Here is a 25,771-nt window from a genome sequence, read left to right on the forward strand (position 1 = left end):
TTGATGTTATCATCTTTGAGAAATTTTAAGCTCTTAACTGGTATTCATTGTAATGTATATTCATTTTATTTAACATTGTTATTTTCTTTTCTATTTAAAAAACAATCTATGGATGATTTTTTTTTTAATGTAATTGAAGATTGTTGAAATTCTCATCTAGGTGTGTCTTCCTCTGTGTGTGTGCTTAATGTATTTTCTTTTAGTGGGAAGTGCCTTCTGTATATAGTGGTGTTATCCTGGGAATTAAGGACAATTTAACAAGAGATTTGGTTTACATTCTCATGGCCAAAGGGTTACACTGCAGTACTGTCAAGGTGAGTAGAAGTATGCATGTCAAGGTGAGTAGAAGTATGCATGAAAGTCAGGAACTAAGACGTTCTGATTCCTGTTGGTAATATCATAATTATAGGCTTAAAAGGATAGGCCTAAAATACCATTTTCCAAGGTATTTTAGTTGATTATTCTTCCTTTACTCTCATAGTTATACCACAGTGTGTTTGTACCTGTAGCTATTGCACTGTGCTTTTTGGATATGGTTTTTCACACATAGAGTTCCTGCCACTCCAGAGGTTACAGCAGGAGGCTCACTCTAGCCTAGAACTTCACAACTAATCTATACAATATAGCAGGATTCCTTTTCTTTAAAAAATAAAATAGCTCGGCTGGGCTTGGTGGCACACGCCCTTAACCCCAGCATTCAGGAGGCAGAGGTAGGAGGATCACCGTGAGTTTGAGGCCACCCTGAGGTCTCAGGTGAATTCCAGGTCAGCCTGTTGTTAGTTTATTTATTTATTTGAGAGAGGGAGAGAAAGAAGCAGATAGAGAATGGGCATGTCAGGTCCTCTAGCCACTGCAAGTGAACTCCAGGCTTATGAACGAAACTGTAAGCCATCTTTCCAGCCCAAAAATATTTTTTATAGGGCTGGAGAGATGGCTTAGCAGGTAAGGCGCTTGCCTGCAAAGCTTAAGGACACAGATTCGATTTCCTTAGAATCCATTTAAGCCAGATGCACATGGTGGCCTGTGTTTGGAGTTCGTTTGCAGTGGCTAGAGGCTGTAGCATGCCCATTATCTGTATAATAAATACATATAATTGATATTTTTATAAAAGTGAAAGCTAAAAAAGAAAAGAAAGTGCTTATAGGGCAGTCTGGTAAGCATCATATACTAATTTTGCCAGATGATGGCAGGTGTTATTCCCCCAGGGCTCATAACCTCCCACACCATAGGCTTTTGATAGGTTTTCAGTATGAGGCATGTATTCCCTCCCATGGAGCAGTCCTCCAGTCCAATTAGATAGCAGTTTATTTCCCCCATAACAGACATGCCACTATTGCACCTGTTAGCTGGCCAGACGTAAGGCTTGCAGTGTCCAGTTTTATTACTGCTGGTGACTTCTCTCCCCTTGGGCTGCAGGCAGCATAGCTCTTCCCAGCTTTCTGTCAGCTGGTCTACAGGGAGAAGGTTTTCAGCTTCAGCTCCAGCCTGATTTCTTTTCTTTTTTTTTTTTTTTAATGTTTATTTATTTATTTGAAAGTGACAGACAGAGAAAGAGGCATAGGAAGAGAGGGGGGGGGGGCACGCCAGGGCCTCCAGCCACTGCAAGTGAACTCCAGACTCATGTGCCCCCTTGTGTATCTGGCTAACATGGGTCCTGGGGAATCGAGCCTCGAACCGGGGTCCTTAGGCTTCACAGGCAAGTGCTTAACCGCTAAGCCATCTCTCCAGCCCATCCAGCCTGATTTCTTAGTGATCTTGCAGTTCAAGATGGTAATTTTTTTTGGGGGGGTGGATTTCGAGGCAGGCCAGGCTGACCTGAAATTCACTATGTAGTCTCAGGGTTGCCTTGAACTCACAACAGTTCTACTACCTCTGCCTCCCAAGTGCTGGGATTAAAGGTGTGTGCCACCATGCCCAGCTTTTCTCTTCTGTTTTTTTCCCCCCTGTTAAAATTCTTTTTTTTTTTTTTAAAGACTTTATTTTATTTTATTTATTTATTAGAGACAGACAGAGAATGAATGGGCATGCCAGGTCCTCTAGCCATTGCTGCAAATGAACTCCAGATGCATGCACCACCTTGTGCATCTGGTTTATGTGGGACCTGGAAAATCCAACCTGGATCCTTAGGCTATGCAGGCAAGCGCCTTAACCACTAAGCTATCTCTCTAGCCCCTCTGCTAAATTCTTAATCATGAATAAATTATCAGAATTTCTTACAAAGATTGACTCAGACTATACTCTTATTTCTTTTATAGGATTTTCCCCATGCTAAACAGCTATTTGCTGCCTGTTTGGAATTGGTAACTGAGTTCTCACCAAAACTCCGTCAGGTTATGCTGAATGAGATGTTGCTTTTGGATATTCATACACATGAAGCTGGAACAGGGCAGTCGGGAGAAAGGCCTCCTTCTGACCTTATTAGTAGGGTACGAGGATATCTGGAAATGAGGCTTCCTGGTAAGGCTGGTTCACATTGTAAAATTGATAAACTCCATACTTAGGTAGTTGTGGGGATAAAGAAATGTTTTACTTCTGTGGATGTGTTGTATGCATGTGTATGTGTGTGTGCGTGCGCAAAGATAGATGTACCCCATGTATGTGTATGTGGAGGCCAGAAGAGAATGCAGGATGTCCTTTTATTGTTCATTTGTGTATTTCCTTGAGATGAGGTTCTCTCACTATACCTGGAACTACAGTTAGCTAGCCAGTCCCAGCAGTTCTCCACTGTCTCTGTCCCACAGACTGAGGTTACTGAAGTGTATTGACTGGGTTCTGAGGAATCTATACTCAATTGGCAAGCTCTCTTAGCTGCTGAGCCATCTCCCCACCTCTATAAAAAATTACTTAGTTGGGCGTGGTGGCGCATACCTTTAATCCCAGCACTTGGGAGGCAGAGGTAGGAGGATCACTGTGAGTTCGAGGCTACCCTGTGACTACATAGTTAATTCCAGGTTAGCTGGGGCCAGAGTGAAACCCTACCTCGAAAAAAAAAAAAAAAAATTTAGAGGTTAGAGAGATGGCTTAGCATTTAAGGCACTTGCCTGTGAAGCTTAAGGACCCAGGTTTGATTTGTCAGTACTCACATAAGCCAGGTGCACAAGGTGGCACATGTGTCTGTAGTTCATTCTCCATTGAAATGTTTTATTTATTTGTTTGAGAGAAAGTGAAAGAGGCAAATAGAATCGGCACTCCAAGGCCTCTGGCCACTGCAAACGAACTCAGATGCATGTGCCTGCAAAGCCTAAGGACCTAGGCTTGATTCCCAGGTACTCACTAAGCCACATGTACAAGGTGACGCATGTGTCTGGAATTCGTTTGCAGTGGCTGTAGGTCCTGGCATGCTTATTCTTTCACTATCTGCTTTTCTCTTTCTCTCAAATAAATTTTCAGGGCTGGAGAAATGGCTTAGTGTTTAAGGCACTTGCCTACAAAGCCAAAGGGCCTAGGTTTGATTGCCTAGGACCCATGTAAACCAGATGCACAAGAGGGCACATGCATCTGGAGTTTGTTTGCAGTGGCTGGAAGCCCTGGTGAGCCCATTTTCTCTCTCTTTCCCTGCTTATTTCTCTCTCTCAAACAAATAAAGAAAAATAAAATATTAAGTGTACACACACACACACACACATAAATTCTTATTTATTTTGGGGGGGGGGGTTTAAGGTAGGGTCTCACTCTAGCCCAGGTTGACCTGGAATTCACTATGTAGTCTCAAGGTGGCCTCAAATTCATGGCAATCCTCCTATCTCTACCTCCCAAGTGCTGTGATTATAGGCATGCACTACCATACCTGGCTATAAATAAAATTTAAAACAAAAAATTAGGGGCTGGAGAGATGGCTTAGCGGTTAAGCGCTTGCCTGTGAAGCCTAAGGACCCGGTTCGAGGCTCGGTTCCCCAGGTCCCACGTTAGCCAGATGCACAAGGGGGTGCATGTGTCTGGAGTTCATTTGCAGAGGCTGGAAGCCCTGGCGCGCCCATTCTCTCTCTCTCCCTCTATCTGTCTTTCTCTCTGTGTCTGTCGCTCTCAAATAAATAAATAAATAAATAAATAAAAATTATTTGGGGGCTGTTGACAAAGTGCTTGCCTCACACATGAAGACCTGAATTAAATACCCAGTACCATGTAAAATGCCAGGTGTGGTGGGTAAAGACAGGAGCCTCTCTAGGAGCCCCTGACCAGCAGGTCTAGCCTAATTGGTGGGCTGCAGGCCAGTGAGAGACCCTGACTCAAAAAGAAATTGACCGGCTGGAGAGATGGCTTAGTGGTTAAGCGCTTGCCTGTGAAACCTAAGGACCCCGGTTTGAGGCTTGATTCCCCAGGACCCACATTAGCCAGATGCACAAGGGTGTGCACGCATCTGGAGTTTGTTTGTAGTGGCTGGTAGCCCTGGTGCACCCATTCTCTCTTCCCTTTCTTTCTCTGTCGCTCTTAAATAAATAAAAATAAAACAAATAAACAAAAAAAAGAAATTGACAGTGTACCTGAGGAACAACTCCTGAGGTTGTTTTCTTGCCTCCACGTGCACATGTACCCGTATGTACACACATGTACTCACACATAGCACACACATACTTGTGTGTGCTGTATGTACACTTGCAGCACCCCATGTGTTTGGCTGCAGTTGTCAGAGTGTTGGGTGTCCCACTCCATCGCTCTTCCACAGAGATTTTTTTTTCTATTTTTGAGAGAGAGAGACACAGAGGGACAAAGAGCCAGAAGGAGAGAGAATGGGTGCCATGGAGCCTTTCAGCCACAGTGAATGAACTCTAGATGTGTGTGGTGGGATTAAAGGTGTGTGCCACACTCACCTTTTTTTGTTTTTTTTGAGGTAGGATCTCACTCTGGTCCAGGCTGACCTGGAATTAACTATGTAGTCTCAGAGTGACCTTGAACTCATGGCAATCCTCCTACCTCTGCCTCCCAAATGCTGGGATTAAAGGTGTGAGCCACCATACCAGGTTAGTTTTTCTTTTTTCAAGGTGGGGTCTCACTGTAGCCCAGGCTGTCCTAGCACTCACTCTGTAGTCCCATATTGGACTTGAACTCATGGCAGTCCTCCTACTTCTGCCTCCCGAGTGCTGGGATTCAAGGCATACACCACCAAGTCTGGCAGTAAATAAGTTTTGAATAACAAAATAACCTTCATGTTTATTATTTATGAGTTAGAAAAAATTTTTTAAATGACAAGTATAAAAGGCTAGGAAGATGGCTCAGTAGTTAAAGGTCCTTGCTTGCAAAGCCTGTTAGCCGGGGTTCAATTCCCCAAGCTGTCCACAGAAGCCAGGTGTAAGAAGTGGTGCAAGTGTCTGATTTTCATTTACAGAGGCAAGAGCCTCTGGTGCACCATACACATACACACGTGCAAATAAATAAAAAGAGAAACATATTAATAGAGTTAAAAGCTATTAAAAAGGAATAAATATGTTAAGGTTTGTTACAGTTTTATGTACTTGAACTGTTTGTGGTAAGCGTGGTAGAGTGTACATCACACTGTTTGTACTAGTCCCCCTCCCATGACCCCTAGTGATTCTCCACTCCCCACTCCCCACAGGGCTGGGCTTCCAGATATTCATGGCCATGTCCAACTGTTTTTAAAAAATTTATATTTATTTATTTATTTATTTATTTATTTATTTATTTGAGAGAGTGTGTGAGAAAGAGGCAGACAGAGGGAAAGAGAATGGGCATGCCCGAGCCTCTAGCTGCTACAAATGAACTCCAGATGCATGTACCCCCTTGTGCATCTGGCTTACATGGGTCCTGGGGAATGGTACCTGGGTCCTTTGGCTTCACAGGCAAGCCATGTCAGCCAGCTCAAATCCAACATTTTTGTGTCCTCAGGCCCTCATGCTTTCATGAGGGAAATGATCTTACACACTGAGCCATCTTTCCAGTCCACCAATCCTTTAATTTATTTGCAGGATTGTTTTCTGTTCATGTGAATTTTAGGATTCTTCAGGACATCTGTCACCTTCTAGAGTTCCACAACAGTGTTAGGCTTGTAAAAGAAATAAATGATTTAACTAATTAATAGGTGGGACTGGGGTCACCTATTGTTTGGAAATGTGAAACTTTCTAGTGAAAATTATAAAATACTAGTATTTTTCTACTTTTCATTGCATCTGTTTTTATTTTAATTTATTTTATTTTATTTTATTTATTTATTTATTTATTTTGCTTTTTCGAGGTAGGGTCTCAGTCTAGCCCAGGCTGACCTGGAATTCACCATGGTGGCCTCGAACTCACGGCGATCTTCCTACCTCTGCCTCCCAAGTGCTGGGATTAAAGGTGTGCGCCACCACGCCCAGCTTATTTTAATTTTTTTAATCTTATTTTGGTTACAATCTCAATGTACCTTGATCAAAATCCCCTCCCACCAAAAATCAGCATTTTACTCTTTCTTTCTCTTTTTTTTTTTTTCCAGGACTCTGAATTGAAAGTAGAGTTTCACGTGTGCTAGGAAAGTGCTGTATGTTGCACTCATCCTAAGCCTGGCTTCTAAATTTAGTTGCAATTGGAGCTTTGTTCTTATTCTAAAATAAATTGGATTTGTTCCTGTTCTAAAATATTTTATTTTTTATTTATGAGATAGTGAGAGAGAATGGCCATACACCAGGACCTCTAGCCACTGCAGACATTCTCCAGACACATGCTCCACCACGTACATCTAGCTTAACATGGGCTCTGGGAACCTGGGTCCATAGGCTTTGTAGGCAAGCACCTTAACTGCTATGCCATCTCTTCAGACCTGTCTTCATTTTAATGTTATGGTAATTCCTACTGTTTTCTTTCTTTCCTTCCTCCCCCTTCTCTCATTCTCTGTCTTTCTTTCCACAAGATCTGTAGTTCCAGCTAGCCTTGGATGACCTTGAGCTTCTGGCCTTCTTGCTTCCACACCAGAGTGCTAGGATTACAGGCCTGAGCCCATGCTCAGCTGTTACAACTTGTTAGGAAAAGCAGGACAGAAACATACCTTTGTCCTTCTTTGCATTTTAGATATTCCTCTTCGTCAAGTTGTAGCTGAAGAGTGTGTTGCTTTTATGCTAAACTGGAGAGAAAATGAATATCTTACACTGCAAGTCCCTGCGTTTCTACTTCAGAGTAATCCATACGTGAAGGTAAGTAATGATTAAACTAAAAGTGATTATTAGAGTGGTATTATTGTACCTGTTTCTTCAGCTTATACTTTTCTGTGGAGATTTGTGAGAATTCCATGGTACAGTGGAAGATGGGACAAGTGCTTATTAGTTGGACTTCAAAGCATTGGATTGGGATTGTAGTTTAGTGGTAGAACCCTTAGCTAGCATGTATGAGGCTCCAAATGTGATCCTAGCACTACAAAAAAAGTAAGACAGGAAAAAAAAGTAGTTTGTTTTGTTTTGCTTTTTTTAAGATAAGTCTTCTAGTCCCAGGCTAGCCTTGAACACACAGTGATCCTCCTACTTCTGCATCCAGAGTGCTGGGATTAAAGGTATGTGCCACCATGCCTGGCTAAAAAACAAACAAACAAATATACATACATACATATATGCTTGTTTTTTTTTGTTTTCTTTTTCCAAGGTAGGGTCTTGCTGTAGCTAGGCTGACTTAGAATTCACTATGTAGTCTTAGGGTGGCCTCAAGCCCACAACAGTTCTCCTACATCTGCCTCCTGAGTACAGGGATTAAAGGTGTGCACCACCACACCTGGCTATGAACAAACCTTTAACTCTTGCCTCTGATATTTTTTTCCTGTTGCCATATAACATGGAAAGATGCAAACATAAATTATAGGTTAGAGAGTAACATTTTTGTATAGTCACAAGGTAGCAAGAGCCCTTTGCATTGTCTTGCTTTGAATGCCAAGATCAGGCTCTAGAATTGGTAGAAACCATCAGTGGTGTACTTGTTTGTTTGTTTATTCATTTGTTTGAAGGAGGGTCTCACTCTGTAGCCCAGACTGGCCTCAAGATTACAGCAATCCTCCTGCCTTAGCCTCCCAAGTGCTGGGACTAAAGGCATGTACCACCATGCCTGATATTTTCTTCTTTATAGCTCATAAGATATTGCTATATTTTCTTTGGAATTTTAGATACTCATTGTTTCTTTGGAGAAAATTTTATAATAGATTTGTGGTTCTTATTGATTATGCCCCCAAATTTCTGTTTAACCTTTAATGAACTCTCAGGTGAGAGAACCATTTTCTTCCAAGGTTAGTATCTTTTCCACTCAAAATTTTAAGATAGTATGTAGCTCCTCTCGTATCTTCTCTTCTCCTTGGCAGTGAAATCTTTAGGGTTGTGTAACCTGAGATGTCACATGTTTGTGTAATACTGTTTCAGGGTTTGTGATGTGTTGAAGGTTACTTAACTTTGGGCTAAGCCATCTCATTACCTCTGCTGTCCTTGATCTGGGCCAAAAGTCGGAAGGATGTGGTGATGACCCTGAGAGAGAGCGAGGTGTAGGGGAAGAGAGCAGAGGAGAGAAACAAGGAGAGAAAGGAGAGACAGAAAGAAAAAGCTTGGAAGGCTAAGTGGCCATTGTATATGAGAAATAGTAATAGATGATTTTAACCATGTTTTTTTATGTTTTATATATTTTTATACACTGTGTATCCTTGGCTGGCCTCAAATTTGTGAATCTCTTATATCAGCCTTGTTTTCAATGCTGAGAGTACAGATTTGTTTAGCTATTACATATTTTCTCTTAATTTATTAGATATATATTATATAATCTCAGAAAGGAAAGGAACAATCTTTTTTTTTTTTTTTTTTTTTTTTTTTTTTTTTTTTTTTCAAGTTAGGGGTGTGCCTTAGCCCAGGCTGACCTGGAATTCACTGTGTAGTCTCAAAGTGGCCTTTACCTCATGGTGATCTTCTTACCTCTGTCTCCCAAGTGCTGGATTAAAGGCATACACCGACACGCCTGGCTAGGACCAATCTTTAATAAATGACTAAAATAATCCCCCCTTTAAAAATTTCTTTTAAAGAACATTTCTTTGTTTTTTTTTTTTTTTTACTTTTATTTATTTATTTGAGAGCGACAAGCAGAGAAACAGAAAGAGGCAGATATATATAGAGAGAGAATGGCCATGCCAGGGCCTCCAGCCACTGCAAACGAACTCCAGGTGCATGTGCCCCCTTGTGCATCTGGCTTACGTGGGTCCTGGGGAATTGAGCCTCGAACCGGGCTCTTTAGGCTTCACAGGCAAGTGCTTAATTGCTAAGCCATCTCTTCCGCCTTTTTAAATTTCTTTGTTTATTTTTATTTATTTATCTGACAGTGACAGAGAAAGAGGCAGAGAGAGAGGGTGGGGGAGTGGGCGCACCAGGGCTTCTAGCCACTGCAAACGAACTCTAGACGCGTGCGCCCCCTTTTGCATCTGGCTAACGTGGGTCCTGGAGAATCAAGCCTCGAACCGGGGTCCTTAGGCTTTACAGACAAGCACTTAACTGCTAAGCCATCTCTCCAGCCCCCCACCTCTGTTTTTTTTAATTGCCCTCTTTTTGAACCTAGGGCTTTACATATGCTAGGCAAGAGCTCTACCATTGGGCTGTATTGCCTTCCTTTAGATCTAGACCCTTTTGAAAAATACTTAATTCTGTCTGGTTTGCCTTTTGGATCAGAATGGGAGTCATTATGCTGTTATGGAAAAGACGTGGAGTTTATTTCTAAAATTTTAGTGAGGAAGAGGAGTGGCTGGTGATAGTAATGAAAGTGAGGATAAAGCCTCACATTCTAGTATGATTGCAATGCCTTGTAAGACGTGAGCCTTCTGCAGGTGCATCTTCCCTTGAGCCTCATCAGGCCCTCCCTGCCGGCCGCACCCGGTGCGCTGTGCACATGCTCTCTCTTCTCTTAGCTGCAAGGCACCTTCCCACTTTTGCCTGTTTTTGTGTTTTCTTGGCAGCTTTCCTTTCTTTCTAAATGAAGAAATCACTTTCTCCTCTTACTGCCTTCATGCTAGTCTTGCTTCTGTTATAGTGTTGATGTTGTTTATTCTTGAGTTTATACTGCATAATTACTGGGTATGGTGGTACACATCTTTAACCCCAGCACTTGGGAAGCCAAGAGGTAGGTGGATTACTGTGAATTAGACATCAGCCTGGGACTACAGAGCAAATTCCACGTCAGCTGGGCTAGCATGAGACTCTACCTCAAAAAGTCAAAAAAGAAAAAAATAGAAAAATATACTGTATGATCAACTATTTATTGGTCTGTCTTTCCTGTGAGATGGTGAGTTCTTTTTTTTGTTTGTTTGTTTGTTTTTATTTATTTATTTGAAAGTGACAGACAGAGAGAAAGAGGCAGATAGGGAGAATGGGTGCACCAGGGCCTCCAGCCACTACAAACAAACTCCAGATGCATGCGCCCCCTTGTGCATCTGCTTAACGTGGGTCCTGGGGCTTCACAGGCAAGCGCTTAACCGCTAAGCCATCTCTCCAGCCCCATAGCCTTTATTTTATTTTATTTTTGGCTTTTTGAAATAGGGTCTTGATGTAAGGCAGACCTGGAATTCACTGTATAATATCAGTCTGGCCTTGAACTCATAGTGATTTTCCCACCTTTGCCTCCTGAGTGCTGGGATTAAAGGTGTCCTATAGCCTTTGACCGCTCTTCATTTTCAATTTGCTACCAAGAAAAACAAGAAAAAAAAAAAATCAGGGATTGCTCTGCTTCATGCTGACATGATGAAAATACTATTGCCTCAATGCTTTCTTTTAAAAAAGATATTTATTTATTTGAGAGAGAGAGAAAGACAAAGAGGCAGATATATATGTAGAGAGAGAATGGCTGGGCATGGTGGCACATGCTTTTACCCCAGCACTTGTGAGGCAGAGGTAGGAGGATTGCCATGAGTTCGAGGCCACCCTGCAACATAGTGAATTCCAGGGCAGCTCAGGGTTGAGGTGAAACCCTACCTTGAAAAACCAAAATAAAAGCAGTAAAGAAATATTATGAAGACTTCCTACCCATGATCAAAGGCAGGAGGGAGTAAAAGCCTCAGATGGTGAGTTCTTGATGGCAATTAAGTTTTATTTATTTGCAGGTATAGAGAGAGAATGAGAGGGGGGAATAAGTTCACCAGAGCTTCTTACCACTGCAAGTGAACTAAGATGCATGTACATTTGGCTCTATGTGGGTACTGCAAAATTGAACCCAGGCCATCAGGCTTTGTAAGTAATTGCCTTTAACTAGCTTCAGCTCCAGCAGTATGTACTCTTGTGTTCCATATGGTGCATAGCACAGGTGCTCAGAGGCTTAAGGACTTCTTTACTTTGGGAGCCATAAGACTTTTGAAAATTCATGTGACAAGGCTCTACTATGTAGCCTGGCTGGCCTCAGACTTGAGATCTCCTGTCTCAGCTCCTGAGTGCTAGGATTTTTTTTTAGTTTTATTTATTATGTATTTATTTATGAGATAGAGAACATAGGCATACCAGGGCCCCTTGCCAGTGTAAACAAATTCCAGATGGAAGTGTCACTTTGTGTGCCTGGCTTTATGTAGGTATTGGGGAATCAAACCTGGGTTCTCAGGCTTTACAAGCCAGCATCTTTAACCATTGAGCAATCTCTCCAGCCTTGGCATTTTTGATATATACAACCTAACTTCTAGTTAGTACTTTTTTTCCCATGTGTGTGGTATGCATGCATATATGTGTTTGGGTGGGTGTATGTTTGTGTGCCTGCATGGTAGAGGCCAGAGATTGGTGTGGGGTACCTTCCTTGATGGCGCTCTACATTACTTATTGAGACTGCATCTTCCTTGAACCCAGAGCTCTCTTACTCAGGTAGTTAGCGTGTCCTGTGGATTTCCCGGATCCACCTCGTGAGCACTGGATTACAGGCAGCCTGCCAGACCCACCTGGGAGCACACCCCTCCTTACACTTAGGCTGCAGTTGTCTTATTCATTGAGCCATCTCCCCTCCCTCCAGCACTTGCTTTTCACTAAATTTACCTACTTAGTAAATGTAGTGACCTTCATGTGATCCCTGACAACAGGAAATGAACTTGAGATAAGTGATAGTAGCCCTGCAAGCACCCCGGTTCCACTTGCTGGAGTTTCTAAAGGGCATGTGGGGTAAAAGTCCCGAGGGACACTATGTGGCTGACACCCATCCATATGGGCTAGGTAGGACTTTTACATCATTTCTACTGCATTTACAAGACACAAGTATTTTGGCTTTTTGTTGTTGTTGTTGTTGTTTTTGTTTGTTTGTTTGTTTTTCAAGGTAGGGTCTCACTCTAGCCCAGGAATTCACTATGTAATCTCAGGCTGGCCTTGAACCCAAAGCAGTCCTCCTACCTCTGCCTCCTAAGTGCTAGGATTAAAGGCATGCGCCACCACGCCTACAAGTTATTCTTGCTCATTTTCTTAATTATAGTTATATCAAATGTCCTTGCACATCTCTAATCCAGCCTTTAGGAGGTTGAAGCAGACGGATTATCATGGGTTTGAGGCTAGCCTGGGTTACAGAGTTCCAGGTCAACTTGGTACTGGGATAGATGAGAACTTGCTTCAAAAAATCAGGAAGAAATGGGCTGGAGAGATGGCTTAGTAGTTAAGACATTTGCCTGAGAAGCCTAAGGACCTTGATTCCCCAGGACCCACATAAGCCACTTGCACAAGGTGGCACATACATCTGGAGTTTGTTTACAGTGGCTGGAGCCCTGGCATGCCCATTCTGTCTATCTGCCTCTCTCTCTCTCTCAAATAAATAAATGGAAGAAAGAAAAAAATCCTTGTCCTTAGTAAGTGTATAGTGAATTATTTACAGGTAAAATACCATGTCTATAACTTACGTTTTTTTTTGGGGGGGGGGGTTCAAGGTAGGGTCTCACTCTAGGCCTAGGCTGACCTGGAATTCACAAGGTAATCTCAGGGTAGTCTCGAACTCGGGGCAATCCTCCTACCTCTGCCTCCCGAGTGCTGGGATTAAAGGCGTGTGCCACCATGCCCTGCTGTAACTTAATGTGTTTTCTTTAAATTAATTAATTAATTTATTTATTTACTTATTTGAGAGCGACAGACACAGAGAGGAAGACAGATAGAGGGAGAGAGAGAATGGGCGCACCAGGGCTTCCAGCCTCTCCAAACGAACTCCAGATGTGTGCACCCCCTTGTGCATCTGGCTAACGTGGGACCTGGGGAACCGAGCCTCGAATCGGGGTCCTTAGGCTTCACAGGCAAGCGCTTAACCGCTAAGCCATCTCTCCAGCCCTGTAACTTAATGTTTTGATAGAATACTGTATGTATAGTTGGATATAGAGAGCAAATACAACAGAGCATCAAAGTGTGTTGGGTACTTATTTTAGTCTATTTAAAATTTTTCTTTTTCTAGAGAGATTGATTGAGGGGGGAGAGGATATGATGGAGAATGGAGTTTCAAAGGGGAAAGTGGGGGGAGGGAGGGCATTACCGTGGGATATTGTTTACAATCATGGAAGTTTGTTAATTAAAAACAAAGAGTTTTTCTAAGCCAGGCGTGCTGGCACACGCCTTTAATCCCAGCACTCAAGAGGCAGAGGTAGGAGGATCACCATGAATTCGAAACTACCCTGAGACTACCTAGTAAATTCCAGGCCAGCCTGGACTAGAGTGAGACCCTACCTCAAAAAACAATAACAAACAAAATAAAAAATTTTTTTAGTAAGTGTAGAAAGATTTTATTCCAGAGTTTAAGAGAAGGAAAGAAGGCACAGCTCCTGTAAAGTAGAAGTGGTCCCCAGAAATGGGAAAACCCCTTAAATATTTTCATATCAAAAACATATAGGGAAACAACAGTTTTCATTTGCAGTAAATCTGTTTCTTCTTTAAGCAGTAGGAATTTCATTAGAAAACTTTTTGGGTCCATTTTATTGGAAACTAAGATTTCTTTGTTTTATGGGTTTTTTTTGTTGTTGTTTTTCGAGGTAGCATCTCGCTCTCAAAACTAGGGTTTCTTGATGCGCCTTTGAAATTAACTTCCATTGTGTTCTCTAAAAGAGCCATAGTATATAAAATTTAATAAGAGCCAGAATCAAGCCTTCTCTTGCTTTGAAGTTAGAGAAAGAAATGCTGAATTTCATTTAAACTTGTTTTTTCTTCCTCCATATTTTGGGCCTGTCTTTGCCTTTTGCTTTCAGTCCTACTCTCTATTCAATGGTTGTTAACTTTAATTAGATTACCACCTCTGTAATCTGTTCTTCCTTAATTTGCTTTATGCTAACAGTTGCTGCTGTTAAAAATTAATATATGAGCTGAGTGTGGTTAGGGGCCCTGGGTTTGATTTGCAGTACCATAAAAGCATGGTGCTCTAAGTTTTGTTCCCTTGTCCTACCAACTTCAATTTCCTTACTCTTTTCCTAATTTAAAATGATTAAACATTATATTGCATATGCTTGTGTGTGCTATAAGCAATGTTTTGATTCCACCTCTGGGCATTTAATTAACATTGTGCTATGTGCCCTCCATTACACACTTTGTAAAATGAGATTGTTCTTTTTACAGTGAACATCTTTCCCCCTGCATTATTGGTCTCTTCATTCTTTTTTTTTAAATTATTTATTTATTTATTTGAGAGCGACAGACACAGAGAGAAAGACAGATAGAGGGAGAGAGAGAGAATGGGCGTGCCAGGGCTTCCAGCCTCTGCAAACGAACTCCAGATGCGTGTGCCCCCTTGTGCATCTGGCTAACGTGGGACCTGGGGAACCGAGCCTTGAACCGGGGTCCTTAGGCTTCACAGGCAAGTGCTTAACCGCTAAGCCATCTCTCCAGCCCCCCCCTTTTTTTTGAGGTAGGATCTCGTTCTAGCCCAGACTGATCTGGAGCTCACTCGAGCCTAGGCCAGCCTCAAACTCAGTCTTCCTATCTCTGCCACCCAAGTGCTGGGATCAAAAGCATGGCTGGCATTCTTGTTTTGAACCTCCCTAGACTACTTGCTTGTGTTCTTACTAGTTGATAAGTGTGCAGAAAGATGGCCTTTGTATGGTAGAGCCAGGCCCCCTCAGAGGTTGTTCTGGATTATCAGTGTGAGATAGCTGCTTCCTGTGTGTAGGTATCTGTTTCCTCCACTGTGCCTTTAGGCTAAGACTAACCTATGACTTAATAGGTTAGCTTTTTGTGTATTTTCTGTCTTGTTTTTCATGTTACAGCTTGGACAGCTTTTAGCAGCCACCTGCAAAGAACTTCCAGGCCCTAAGGAAAGCAGACGGACTGCTAAAGACCTTTGGGAAGTTATTGTTCAAATCTGTAGTGTGTCTAATCAACACAAACGAGGAAATGATGGCCGAGTTAGTTTAATAAAGCAGAGGGAATCTACTTTGGGCATAATGTATCGGTACGTATTGGTATGTTTCTATGAGTGATAATTTTTGAGTCTTCATTTATTATTAGCTATCTTTATCCTGTATATCATAAAGCTGGATAATCTTGAGATTATTATTTAGGGATATAGCTCGGTGGGCACATTTGCTTAGCATGAGGTTCTAGGCTTAGTCTGTAATGCCACAAAATACAAAACAAAATAAGGTGAATAATGTTCTAAGGATTCTAAGGTGCTCCTCTTTGGTGGACCTGTCTGCATGGCCACTTTTGGAAATGCCTCCTGCTTAAGAAAGCTCTCATTAGCTGGGTATGGTGGCACATGCCTTTAATCCCACCACTCAGGAGGTAGAGGTACAAGGACTGCTATGAGTTCAAGGGCAGCCTGATACTACATAGTGAATTCCAGGTCAACCTGGGCAAGAGCAAGACCTTTCCTTGATAAACCAAAAAAAAAATGAAGAAATAAAAAAGAAGGGCTGGGGAGATGGCTTAGCTGTTAAAGATGCTTGCCTGTGAAGCCTAAGGACCTGTGTTCAAACTCTTCAGGTCCCATGTAAGCGCATAGGTCGTACATGCTCACAAGGGGGGTATATGAATCTGGAATTCGATTGCAATGGCTGGAGGCCCTGGCACGCCACTTCTTCCCCCTCCCCTCACATAAAAAGGAAGGAAGTTGGGCTGGAGAGATGGCTTAGTGGTTAAGCACTTGCCTGTGAAGCTTAAGGACCCCGGTTTGAGGCTCTACTCCCCAGGACCCACGTTAGCCAGATGCACAAGGGGTGTACGCATATGGAGTTCATTTTCAGTGGCTGAAGGCCCTGGCACGCCCATTCTCTCTCTCTATCTCCCTCTTTCTCTATCTGTCACTCTCAAATAAATAAAATAATTTTTTTAAAAGGCAGTCTGTTGGGCTTGCCTCAAACAAAAATATTAAAAAGAAAGCTGTCATCAACCATTCAATTTAATCAACACAAATTCAAAATCAGTAATGTTTGAGGCTGGATAGTAATACCGAGGACTTCATGTGATTCCAAAGGATAAGATGTTATTAGGTTATGACAATAGAATATTGTATACTCATGACTGTAGAACTGGAGAGTTAGGAATAAATCATATAGTTTACATTCTTATTTTTTTTTTAATTTTTATTAACATTTTCCATGATTATAAAATATATCCCATGGTAATTCCCTTCCTCCCCACCCCCACACTTTCCCATTTGAAATTCCATTCTCCATCATATTACCTCCCCATTACAATCATTGTAATTACATATATACAATATCAACCTATTAAGTATCCTCCTCCCTTCCTTTCTCCTACATTCTTATTTTTAATGTCTAATATTAAGGATATATTTAAAATTTTGTTTTTGTAGGAGTGAACTGCTTTCTTTTATCAAAAAGTTACGGGTAAGTTTTATTAAAATTGATGTAACTACTACTACTGCTTTTTGTAAGTGACAAAGAAATAATGCTTCCCATGCTGATTTAATTATTAAAATGACTGTTAATTTGCTTATCTGAAATGATCCTTATTGATTGGCTACTCTAGATGGATAAGTTTGTTCTGTATGAATTATGTTTTAGTAGAGTACATATTCTTAGAGTTGTGAAAACTCTTGGTCTGGATATAGTGGCATAAGCCTGTAATCCTAGCTCTTGGGAGGCTGAAGTAGGATTTAAGTTTGGGATCAACCTGGGCTACATTATAAGACCCTGTCTCAAAACACCACACAGACACATGGGACAATCTCCATAGGGAAGCCTGGCTTTGCCATTTGCTGAAAAGGATTAATGTCATGCTTATGCCATGGTCATGATCTAGGATTCTTTTTTTTTTACCCCACTCTAGTCCAGGCTGACCTGGAATTCACTATGTAATCTCAGGTGGCCTTGAACTCCTCCTACCTCTGCCTCCCACGTGCTGGGATTAAAGGTGAGTATCACCACGCCCAGCTCAGAGTTCTTTATTTAAGGGGCTGGGGAGAGGCTCAACAGTGTAAGGCACACTGAAAAGCCTTACAGCCCAGGTTTGATTCCCCCCAGTACCTACCTAAAGCCAGATGCTCAAAGTGGCACATGCCTCTGGAATTTATTTGCAGTGGCAAAAGGTGCTGTTGCCTGCATTCTCTCTCTTGCTGCTTGCAAATAAGTAAAAACATTAAAAAAAAAAAAAAAAAAGGTTAAGGGGCTGGAGAGATGGCTTAGCGGTTAAAGCATTTGCTTGCAAAGCAAAAGACCCTGGTTTGATTCTCCTGGACCTATGTAAGCCAGATGCACAAGGGGTCACACGCATCTGAAGTTTGCAGTGGCTGGAGTCCCTGGCGAGCCCATCCTCTCTCATAAATAAATAAAGTAACTTTTTAAAAATTGTTTTAAAATTTTTATTTAATTGCAGGCAGAGGGAGAGAGAGAACAGGCATGGCAGGGACTCCAGCCACTGCAAATAACTCCAGACACATGTATCACTTTGCATCTGGCTTACATGGATACTAGGGAATTGAACCTGTATTGTTAGGCTTTGCAAACAAGCACCTTAACTGCTAAGCCATCTCTCCAGCCCTATTTTAAGTAATTTTTAAAAACCTGTTCTTTGGAAGTAGGTAGAAATGCTGGTTGGAAAGAGATCAAAGGTCGCATGAAGAGACCAAAGCTAGCTCAGCTTTAATCCCCGTCATCTTCCTCACCCCATCTTTCCTAGTGATATCCTGAGAAAGCTTCAGAAGCCAGGCATCTTTTTTTTTTTTTTTTAAATATATGTTTAAAAGATGTATTTAAAAGAGAGAATGGGCCTGCCAGGGCTTCTAACCACTGCAAAGGAACTCCACATGCATGCGCCTCCTTGTGCATCTGGCTTACATGGATCCTGGGGAATTGAACCAGGTTCCTTCGGCTTTGCAGACAAACGCCTCAACCATTAAGCCTCTCCAGCCCGTCAGGCATCTTAATATGATAAATTACATGCTGCTTTTTATTTTCATGAAGCTAATAATGAAGTTGATCTTTGGTGCTCTAAAACAGATGCTAAATTCCAAAAATTAAAAGGTCTTTCAAAAAGTACTTGGGGGCTAGAGAGATGGCTTAGCATTTAAGGTGCTTGCCGGCAAAGCCTAAGGACCTATGTTAGACTTTCCAGGTTCCCACATAAGCAAGAAGCACAAGGTGGCACACATGTCTGGAGTTTGATTGCAGTGACTGGAGGCCTTGGCATACAAATTCTCTCCATTATTAAAAAGCTACAAAAAAAAAAAAAATACTTGGTACCTCTAAGATTGACAGAAAACACACACTCCCCATTCATTTATTTGAAAATTCTTGTGTTTTCTTTCTTATAGGAGCCATTGGTTTTGAGTATCATTTTATCACTCTTTGTGAAACTTCACAATGTTCGGGTCAGTATTTTATTGTTTCATTTAAAAATTATTTTGAGTTCTAGGGATATAGCTCATTTGATGGAGTGCCTGCCTGTACACTTGAAATCCTGGATTTGATCCCTAGCATGGCATAATTGGGTATGGCAGTACAGACCTGTAATCACAGAAGCTGGGAGGTTGAGGCAAGAGGATAAGAAGTTTAGGGTCATCCTCGGGTACATAGTAAGTTGGAGGCCAGCCTGGGTTACAGAAAACTGTCTCAAAAGAAAATAATTATTTGAAAGAAATTTCTTTTCAAATCACACTGTTAAAAAAAATAGCACTGTTTTGTTTGTTTTCTTAAAGGAGGACATTGTGAATGATATAACAGCTGAACATATTTCTATCTGGCCATCTTCTATTCCAAAGTAAGTAGATGTATACCTTATATTAAATTAGTTACATATATAGAAATCATCCTGATTGGTCTAGATAACCTTAGATAATTTAATTAAAGGGTCATAGATCTGTAGAATTCAACAAAGAACTCATGGTCTGTATGTTATAGTCAATATCTTCCTAAAATTTATGAAAATTATTTTTTGTTTAACAATTTTTAAAAAATATGTATTATTATTTATTTATTTATTTATTTTTTGGTTGGGTCTCACTCTGGCCCAGGCTGAACTGGAATTAACTATGCAGTCTCAGGGTAGCCTTGAACTCACAGTGATCCTCCTACCTCTGCCTAATGAGTGCTGGGGTTAAAGGTGTGTGCCAACATGCCCAGCTAATACTGTGATTTTTTTTTTTAAATCAGTCTTCTGTCAGTTGCCATAAGAACTTTTTTCTTCCCTGAGGTAGGGTCTCACTCTAGTCCAGGCTGACTGGAATTCACTATGTATTCTCAGGCTGGCCTTGAACTCATTTTTAAAAAAATTATTTATTTATTTGAGAGTGACAGTCAGAGAGAAAGAGGCAAATAGAGAGAGAGAATGGGCGCACCAGGGGCTCCACCCGCTGCAAACGAACTCCAGATGCGTGCGCCCCCTTGTGCATCTGGCTAATGTGGGTCCTGGGGAATCGAGCCTTGAACTGGGGTCCTTAGGCTTCACAGGCAAGCGTTTAACTGCTAAGCCATCTCTCCAGCCCCCCCCCCCCTTTTTTTTTAACAACTTCCATGATTGTAAAAAATATCCCATGGTAATTCCCCCTCCAATTTCCCCTTTGAAACTCCACTGTCCATCATATCCCCTCACCCTCTCAATCAGTCTCTTTCATTTTGATGTCATGATCTTTTCCTCCCATTATGATGGTCTTGTGTAGGTAGTGTCAGGTACTGTGAGGTCATGGATATTCAGGCTATTTTGTGTCTGAAGGAGCACATTGTAAGGGGACCTACCCTTCCTTTGGCTTTTATATTCTTTCTGCCACCTCTTCTGCAATAGACACCTGAGCCTTGGAAGGTGTGATAGAGATGTTGCTGAGCACTCCTCTGTCATTTCTTCCCAGCACCGTGATGCCTTCTGAGTCATCCCAAGGTCACTGCCATCTGAAAAGGGAAGGTTCTCTACCAAAAGTGAGAGTAGCATTAATATATGGTATGAACATTAACAGAAGTGCTTACGGGGCAATTTGATAAGCATAGTAAATACATTTAGCCAGACAGCAGCAGAGGTTACACCCCTAGTGCTCATGACTACCTCTGTTTTAAGTTTTCAGTATCAGGGATGTATTCCCTCCCATGGAGCAGGCCTCCAGTCCAATTAGAGGGCAGTTGGTTTCCACCATGACAGATGTGCCACTGTTGCACCCGTTGGCTCATTTGGTCTGGCTGTCCAATTATAAGGCTTGCAGTGTCCACTGTTGAGTATCTTCACTGGTGATTTCTCTCACTTCCATTGAACTGCATGCAGAATGGCTTCTTCCAGCTTTCCGTCAGCTGGTCTACATGGAGGAGGTTATCAGCTCAGTTCTAACAGGATTTCTCAGTGGCCTTACAGCCCAAGTATGTGGAGTCTTCAACAATAGGGCCTTACCTTCTATTCCTAGTGGGACACCAAGGGCCTTGGCAATGGCCTGTAATGTTTTGGGGACATCATGGACCTCCCTGGCCAACAACTCACTGGAAGGTATCCTTCTACCTCTGCCTCCTGAGTGCTGGAATTAAAGGTGTGCATCACCACATCCAGCTTCTTTTTTTGTTTTTTTTCAATTCAGTTAGGCACTTGTTATGTAGCCCATACTGGCTTTGTACTCACAGTCCTCCTGCTTTAGCCTCTGGGAGTTGGGATTACAGGGCTGGAGAGATGGCTTAGCGGTTAAGGCCTGCGAAGCCTGAGAACCCTGGTTTGACTCCCCAAAACCCACGTAAGCCAGATGTACAAGGTGATGGTTACATCTGGAGTTTGATTGCAGTTGCTAGAGGCCTTACACGACAATTATCTCTCATTGAAAAAAGGGCGGGGGCTGGAGAGATGGCTTAGCATTTAAGCGCTTGTCTGTGAAGCCTAATGACCCTAGTTTGAGACTCGATTCCCCAGAACCCATGTTAGACAGATGCACAAGGGGGCACATGTGTCTAGAGTTCATTTGCAGTGATTGGAGGCCCTGGGGCACCTATTCTCTTTATCTGCCTCTTTCTCTCTCTGTCTGTAGCTCTCAAATAAATAAATAAAAATAAAAAAAAATTTTAAATAAATTTATAAAAAAATAAAAAGCCAGGCGTGGTGGCACACGCCTTTAATCCCAGTGCTCAGAAGGCAGAGGTAGGAGGATCACCATGAGTTCAAGCCACCCTGAGACTACATAGTGAATTTGGGGTCAGCCTGGGCTAGAGTGAGACCCTGTCTTGGGAAAAAAATAAAAATCCTTGGCGTGGTGGCTCACACCTTTAATCCCAGCACTTGGGAGGCAGAAGTAAGGAGGATCGCCATGAGTTCAGGGACACCCTAAGACTTCATAGTGAATTCCAGGTCAGTCTGGGCTAGAGTGAGAGCCTACCTCAAAAAACAAAAACAAAAGAGAGGAGCCAGGCATGGTGGCACACTCCTTTAATCCCAGCAGAGGTAGGAGGATTGCTATACATTCGAGGGCGCCCTGGGGCTATGTAGTGAATTCCAGGTCAGCCTGGGCTAGAGCAAGGCCCTATCTTGAAAAACCAAAAAAAAAAGGGGATGGGGGGGCTGGAGAGATGTCTTAGTGGTTAAGGTGCATGCCTGCAAAGCCTAAGCACCTAGGTTCGATTCCCCAGAACCCATGTAAGCCAGATGTACAAGATGGTGCATGCATCTAGAATTTGTTTGCAGTGGCCAGAGGGCCTATTGTGCCCATTCTTTCTCTCCCTCTGTATCTAATAAATAAGTAAAACAATAAAATAAAAGGATCACAAGGAGTTGGGATTATAGGTATGCACCACCATGCCAGCTTTCCAGCTCAAAGTGTCCTTACCTTCCTGCCCTCCCTCTTGATATTACTATATGAATACTTTGTTCTTAGTGTCTTCTTGAGGAAGAAAAAAATTCAGGGGCTGTAAAGATGGCTGTGTGGTTAAGGCGCCTGCCTATAAAGTCTAATGACCTGAGTTCAGTTCTTTAGTACCCATATAAAGCCAGAAGCACAAAGGGCCCCTGTGTCTGGAGTTCATTGGCAGTGACTACCAGCCCATTTCCCCCCACCCTCCCTCATAGTGGCGCACGCCTTTAATTCCAGCACTCTGGAGGCAAAGGTAGGAGGATTGCTTTGAGTTCAAGGCCAGCCTGAGACTACATAGTGAATTCCATGTCAGCCTGGGCTAGATGATACCCTACCTCAAAACACTAGCCCCCCCCACAAAAAAAAAAAAAGGATTTCACTAAGTGGGTAGATAGATAGGAGAGATAGTGAGTGTAAATCATTTATTTCCACCTCCAAATTAGAGGTTGGAAATAGCACCTGTTTGGTGGTGCCTGCTTATAATCCCTGCACTAAGGAAGTTGAGGCAGACGAATCAACCTACAAGTTCCAGGGCAGCCTGGACTACATGTGATACCCTGTCCTAACTCCTTCCCCTCACCTCTGAGAGAGAGAGAGATCTTTTATCTCAGGGTGGATTTAGAGGGGAGGGGTGGATTTGTAACCAGCCCTATCTCACTAAGGCTTGTTTCTGGGAGCAGTGCCGTACTTTGTTATTCAAGTGTGCATGCTCCACAGCCTTCTGACTGCAGCTTTTGTCCTATGCTTCTGATTCTTACATATAAATTACTATATAGCAGTCCAAGAATCAGTGCTGCGTATGCTGGCAGGCATACTTCCACTCAGTTACGTTTAAGCCTCTGATTGTGTAGCTTCTGTGTTACCTCGTCATCACCTCTGTAGCTTAACTTTGGGCTGTCAATTGATTTCCAGTTTGTGTGTGAAAGTGAAGTACAGAATAGTTTACGATAGTGCTGAACCATAGCTCTACACTAGACAGCTTATGATCTTGGGTTTGTAGGCTCAGGGTCCATTGTGGAAGAGGTGATGGAAAGAATGTAAGAGCCAAAGGAAGGCTAGGACTCCATACAACATGCTCCTCCAGACACAAAATGGCCTGGGTACTCATGACCTCACCGTGCCTGACACTACCTAATGGTGACATCAAAATAAAAGAGACTGATTGAGAGGGGGAGGGGATATGATGGAGAGTGGAATTGTGAAGGGTAATGTGGGAGGGGAGGGAATTACCATACCATGGCTTATTGTCTATAATTATGGAAGTTGTCAATAAAAATAAATTTAAAAAACTTTAATTTTCTTTTAAAACATTTGTCTTTATCAAATATATCATTTTAAAGCCACGTGTGGTGGCACACACCAGTAATTCCAGCACTGTTGGCCAAGGAGGTGTTTTCTTGTTTTTAATAAATATATGTGTGGAATTTGAAATTGGGCTATACATAGAGATTAATCAGCTGGGTGTGGTGGCACACACCTTTATTCCCAGCACTGGGGTGGGAGGGGGTGGTCAGAGGTAGGAGGATCACCATGAGTTTGAGGCCACATAGTGAGTTTGAGACTACATAGTGAATTCCAGGTCAGCCAGGGTTAGAATAAAACTATCTCAAAGCAAAAAAAAAAAAAAAAGTTAGAGATTAATGAATGATACGTATTTCCCTTTAGCCTCCAGTCTGTGGACTTTGAAGCTGTAGCAATCACAGTGAAAGAACTAGTTCGTTATACACTCAGTATAAATCCAAACAACCATTCTTGGTTAATAATTCAAGCAGACATCTATTTTGGTAAGTGAGATGTTGGTTGCCTTATATTTTGTTTATGTACCATTCCAAGGATTGCAAATAACTATATTACATGTTTTATTATACTATATTGAATTTTTTTGTGTTTATTTTTGTTTTTATTTTTCAAGGTAGGGTCTCACTTTAGCTCAGGCTGACCTAGAATTCACTATGTTGTCTCAGGGTGGCCTCAAACTCAAGAGTGGTCCTCTACCTCTGCTTCCTGAGTTCTGGGATTAAAGGCATGTACCACCACATCCAGCCCTTGGGTTTTGTTTTTGAGAGTTTCTTATCTTCCTTGGTAACTAAGAGAATAAACTAAATTGTTTCATTTATGCTTTTTTTTTTGGGTGTAGAACCTTTGGTTCTTACGGTTTAAATATTTTATTGACTACATTTTAAAAAATAATGCATAGTTTGTCTCCTTATGTTACAAGAGTGAGGTTCTGTTTATAAAATTACTGTTTATGGGCTGGAGAGATGGCTCAACAGTTATGGTGTTTGCCTGCAAAACCTAATAACCTGGGTTTGCTTCCCATTACCCACATAAAGCCAGATGCACAAAGTGGTGCATGCCCTCTGGAGTTCACTTGCAGCGGATGGAGTCCCTGGCATACCTATTCAACCTCCCCCCCCCCCGCACATACACATACCATTAATACTTGCAAGTAAATATATAAAGATATTTTAAATTACTATTTAAAAATTCTAATTAGGCATGGTGACTCATGCTTATAATTCCAGCACTTGGGAGGCTTAGGCATGAAAATTGCCTCAAGTTCGAAGCCAGCCTACGTGGCAAGTTCTAGGTCAGCCAAGGTTATATAATAAAACCCTGCCTCAAACTTTGTGTCCTTCCCAACGTGGGTATGTAAAAAATAAGAATTTTATGAGCCAGGCATGGTGGCTCAGCACTCAATAAGCAGAGGTAAGAGGATGAGACTACATAGTGAATTTCAGGTCAGCCTTGGCTAGAGAGAGAACCTATGTCGGAAAGCCAAAATAAATAAATTAAAATTCCAAATCTTTTCAGGTAATTTTAGCAAATATATTCTTGGAAATAGATTTCTAATCCCTCTAGCCTCCAACATCAGCAATTTATGTAACTGGATTTTTCAAGTTGATAGGAAGTTCCTTTTTCTTTTTTGGTTTTCAAAGCATGGTCTCTTTCTAGCCTAGGCTGAACTGGAATTCACTATTCACCCTGTTTCTATTCTCCAGGTCCTACATAAGCCAAATGAACATGGCACATGCATCTGGAGTTTGTTTATAGTGGCTAGAGGCCCTGGCATGCCTGTTCTCACTCTCTGTCTCTAATAAATAAATAAATAAATAATAAATCTTAAAAAAAAAAAAGGTCTGAAAAGATGGCTTAGTGGTTACGGCACTTGCCTGCGAAGCCTAAGGACCCATGTTCAACTCTCCAGGTCCCACATAAGCCAGACGTACAAAGTGACGCAAGTGCGCAAAGTTGCACATGTGCACTAGATGGTGCATGAATCTGGAGTTCTATTGCAGTGGCTGGAGGTCCTGGCACATCAATTCTCTCTCTCTTTTTCCTGCATAAAAATAAAAATGACCAGTCTGTTGGGCTTGCCTCAAAACAAAAAAAAATTTAATAAAAATTGCACTTGTAGGGCAGGGTGTGGGTCACACAAGGGCCTCTTGCTGCTGTAAATACATCAGATGCTTGTGCCCCCTTTTCATCCAGATTTATGTAGGTGGTTTGGCAAGCATCATTTACTACTCAAATATCTCCCTAGTCCCTCATTTTTTTTTTAATAATTTTTATTTTATTTATTATTTATTTGAGAGAGGGGCAGATTGAGGGATTGAGAATGGGCATGCCAGGCCCTCCAGCTACTGTAAAC

General features: G+C 41.9%; 1 protein-coding gene across 2 annotated transcripts in view; it reads left to right on the top strand.

Annotated features, from left to right (window-relative positions):
• Positions 1-25,771, top strand: part of Ints8 (integrator complex subunit 8) — a 61,381-nt gene that overhangs the window by 23,993 nt on the left and 11,617 nt on the right. For both annotated transcript variants that reach the window (XM_045143151.1, XR_006635745.1), the window contains exons 14-21: positions 204-314; positions 2,256-2,457; positions 6,997-7,118; positions 15,119-15,303; positions 16,669-16,702; positions 18,628-18,684; positions 19,012-19,073; positions 23,785-23,903. In XM_045143151.1, coding sequence (XP_044999086.1) covers positions 204-314; positions 2,256-2,457; positions 6,997-7,118; positions 15,119-15,303; positions 16,669-16,702; positions 18,628-18,684; positions 19,012-19,073; positions 23,785-23,903 — 892 coding nt within the window. The remainder of the gene's footprint in view (positions 1-203; positions 315-2,255; positions 2,458-6,996; positions 7,119-15,118; positions 15,304-16,668; positions 16,703-18,627; positions 18,685-19,011; positions 19,074-23,784; positions 23,904-25,771) is intronic.

This window comes from Jaculus jaculus, chromosome 2, assembly GCF_020740685.1.
Source record: "Jaculus jaculus isolate mJacJac1 chromosome 2, mJacJac1.mat.Y.cur, whole genome shotgun sequence".
NCBI classification, from domain to species: Eukaryota; Metazoa; Chordata; class Mammalia; order Rodentia; family Dipodidae; genus Jaculus; species Jaculus jaculus.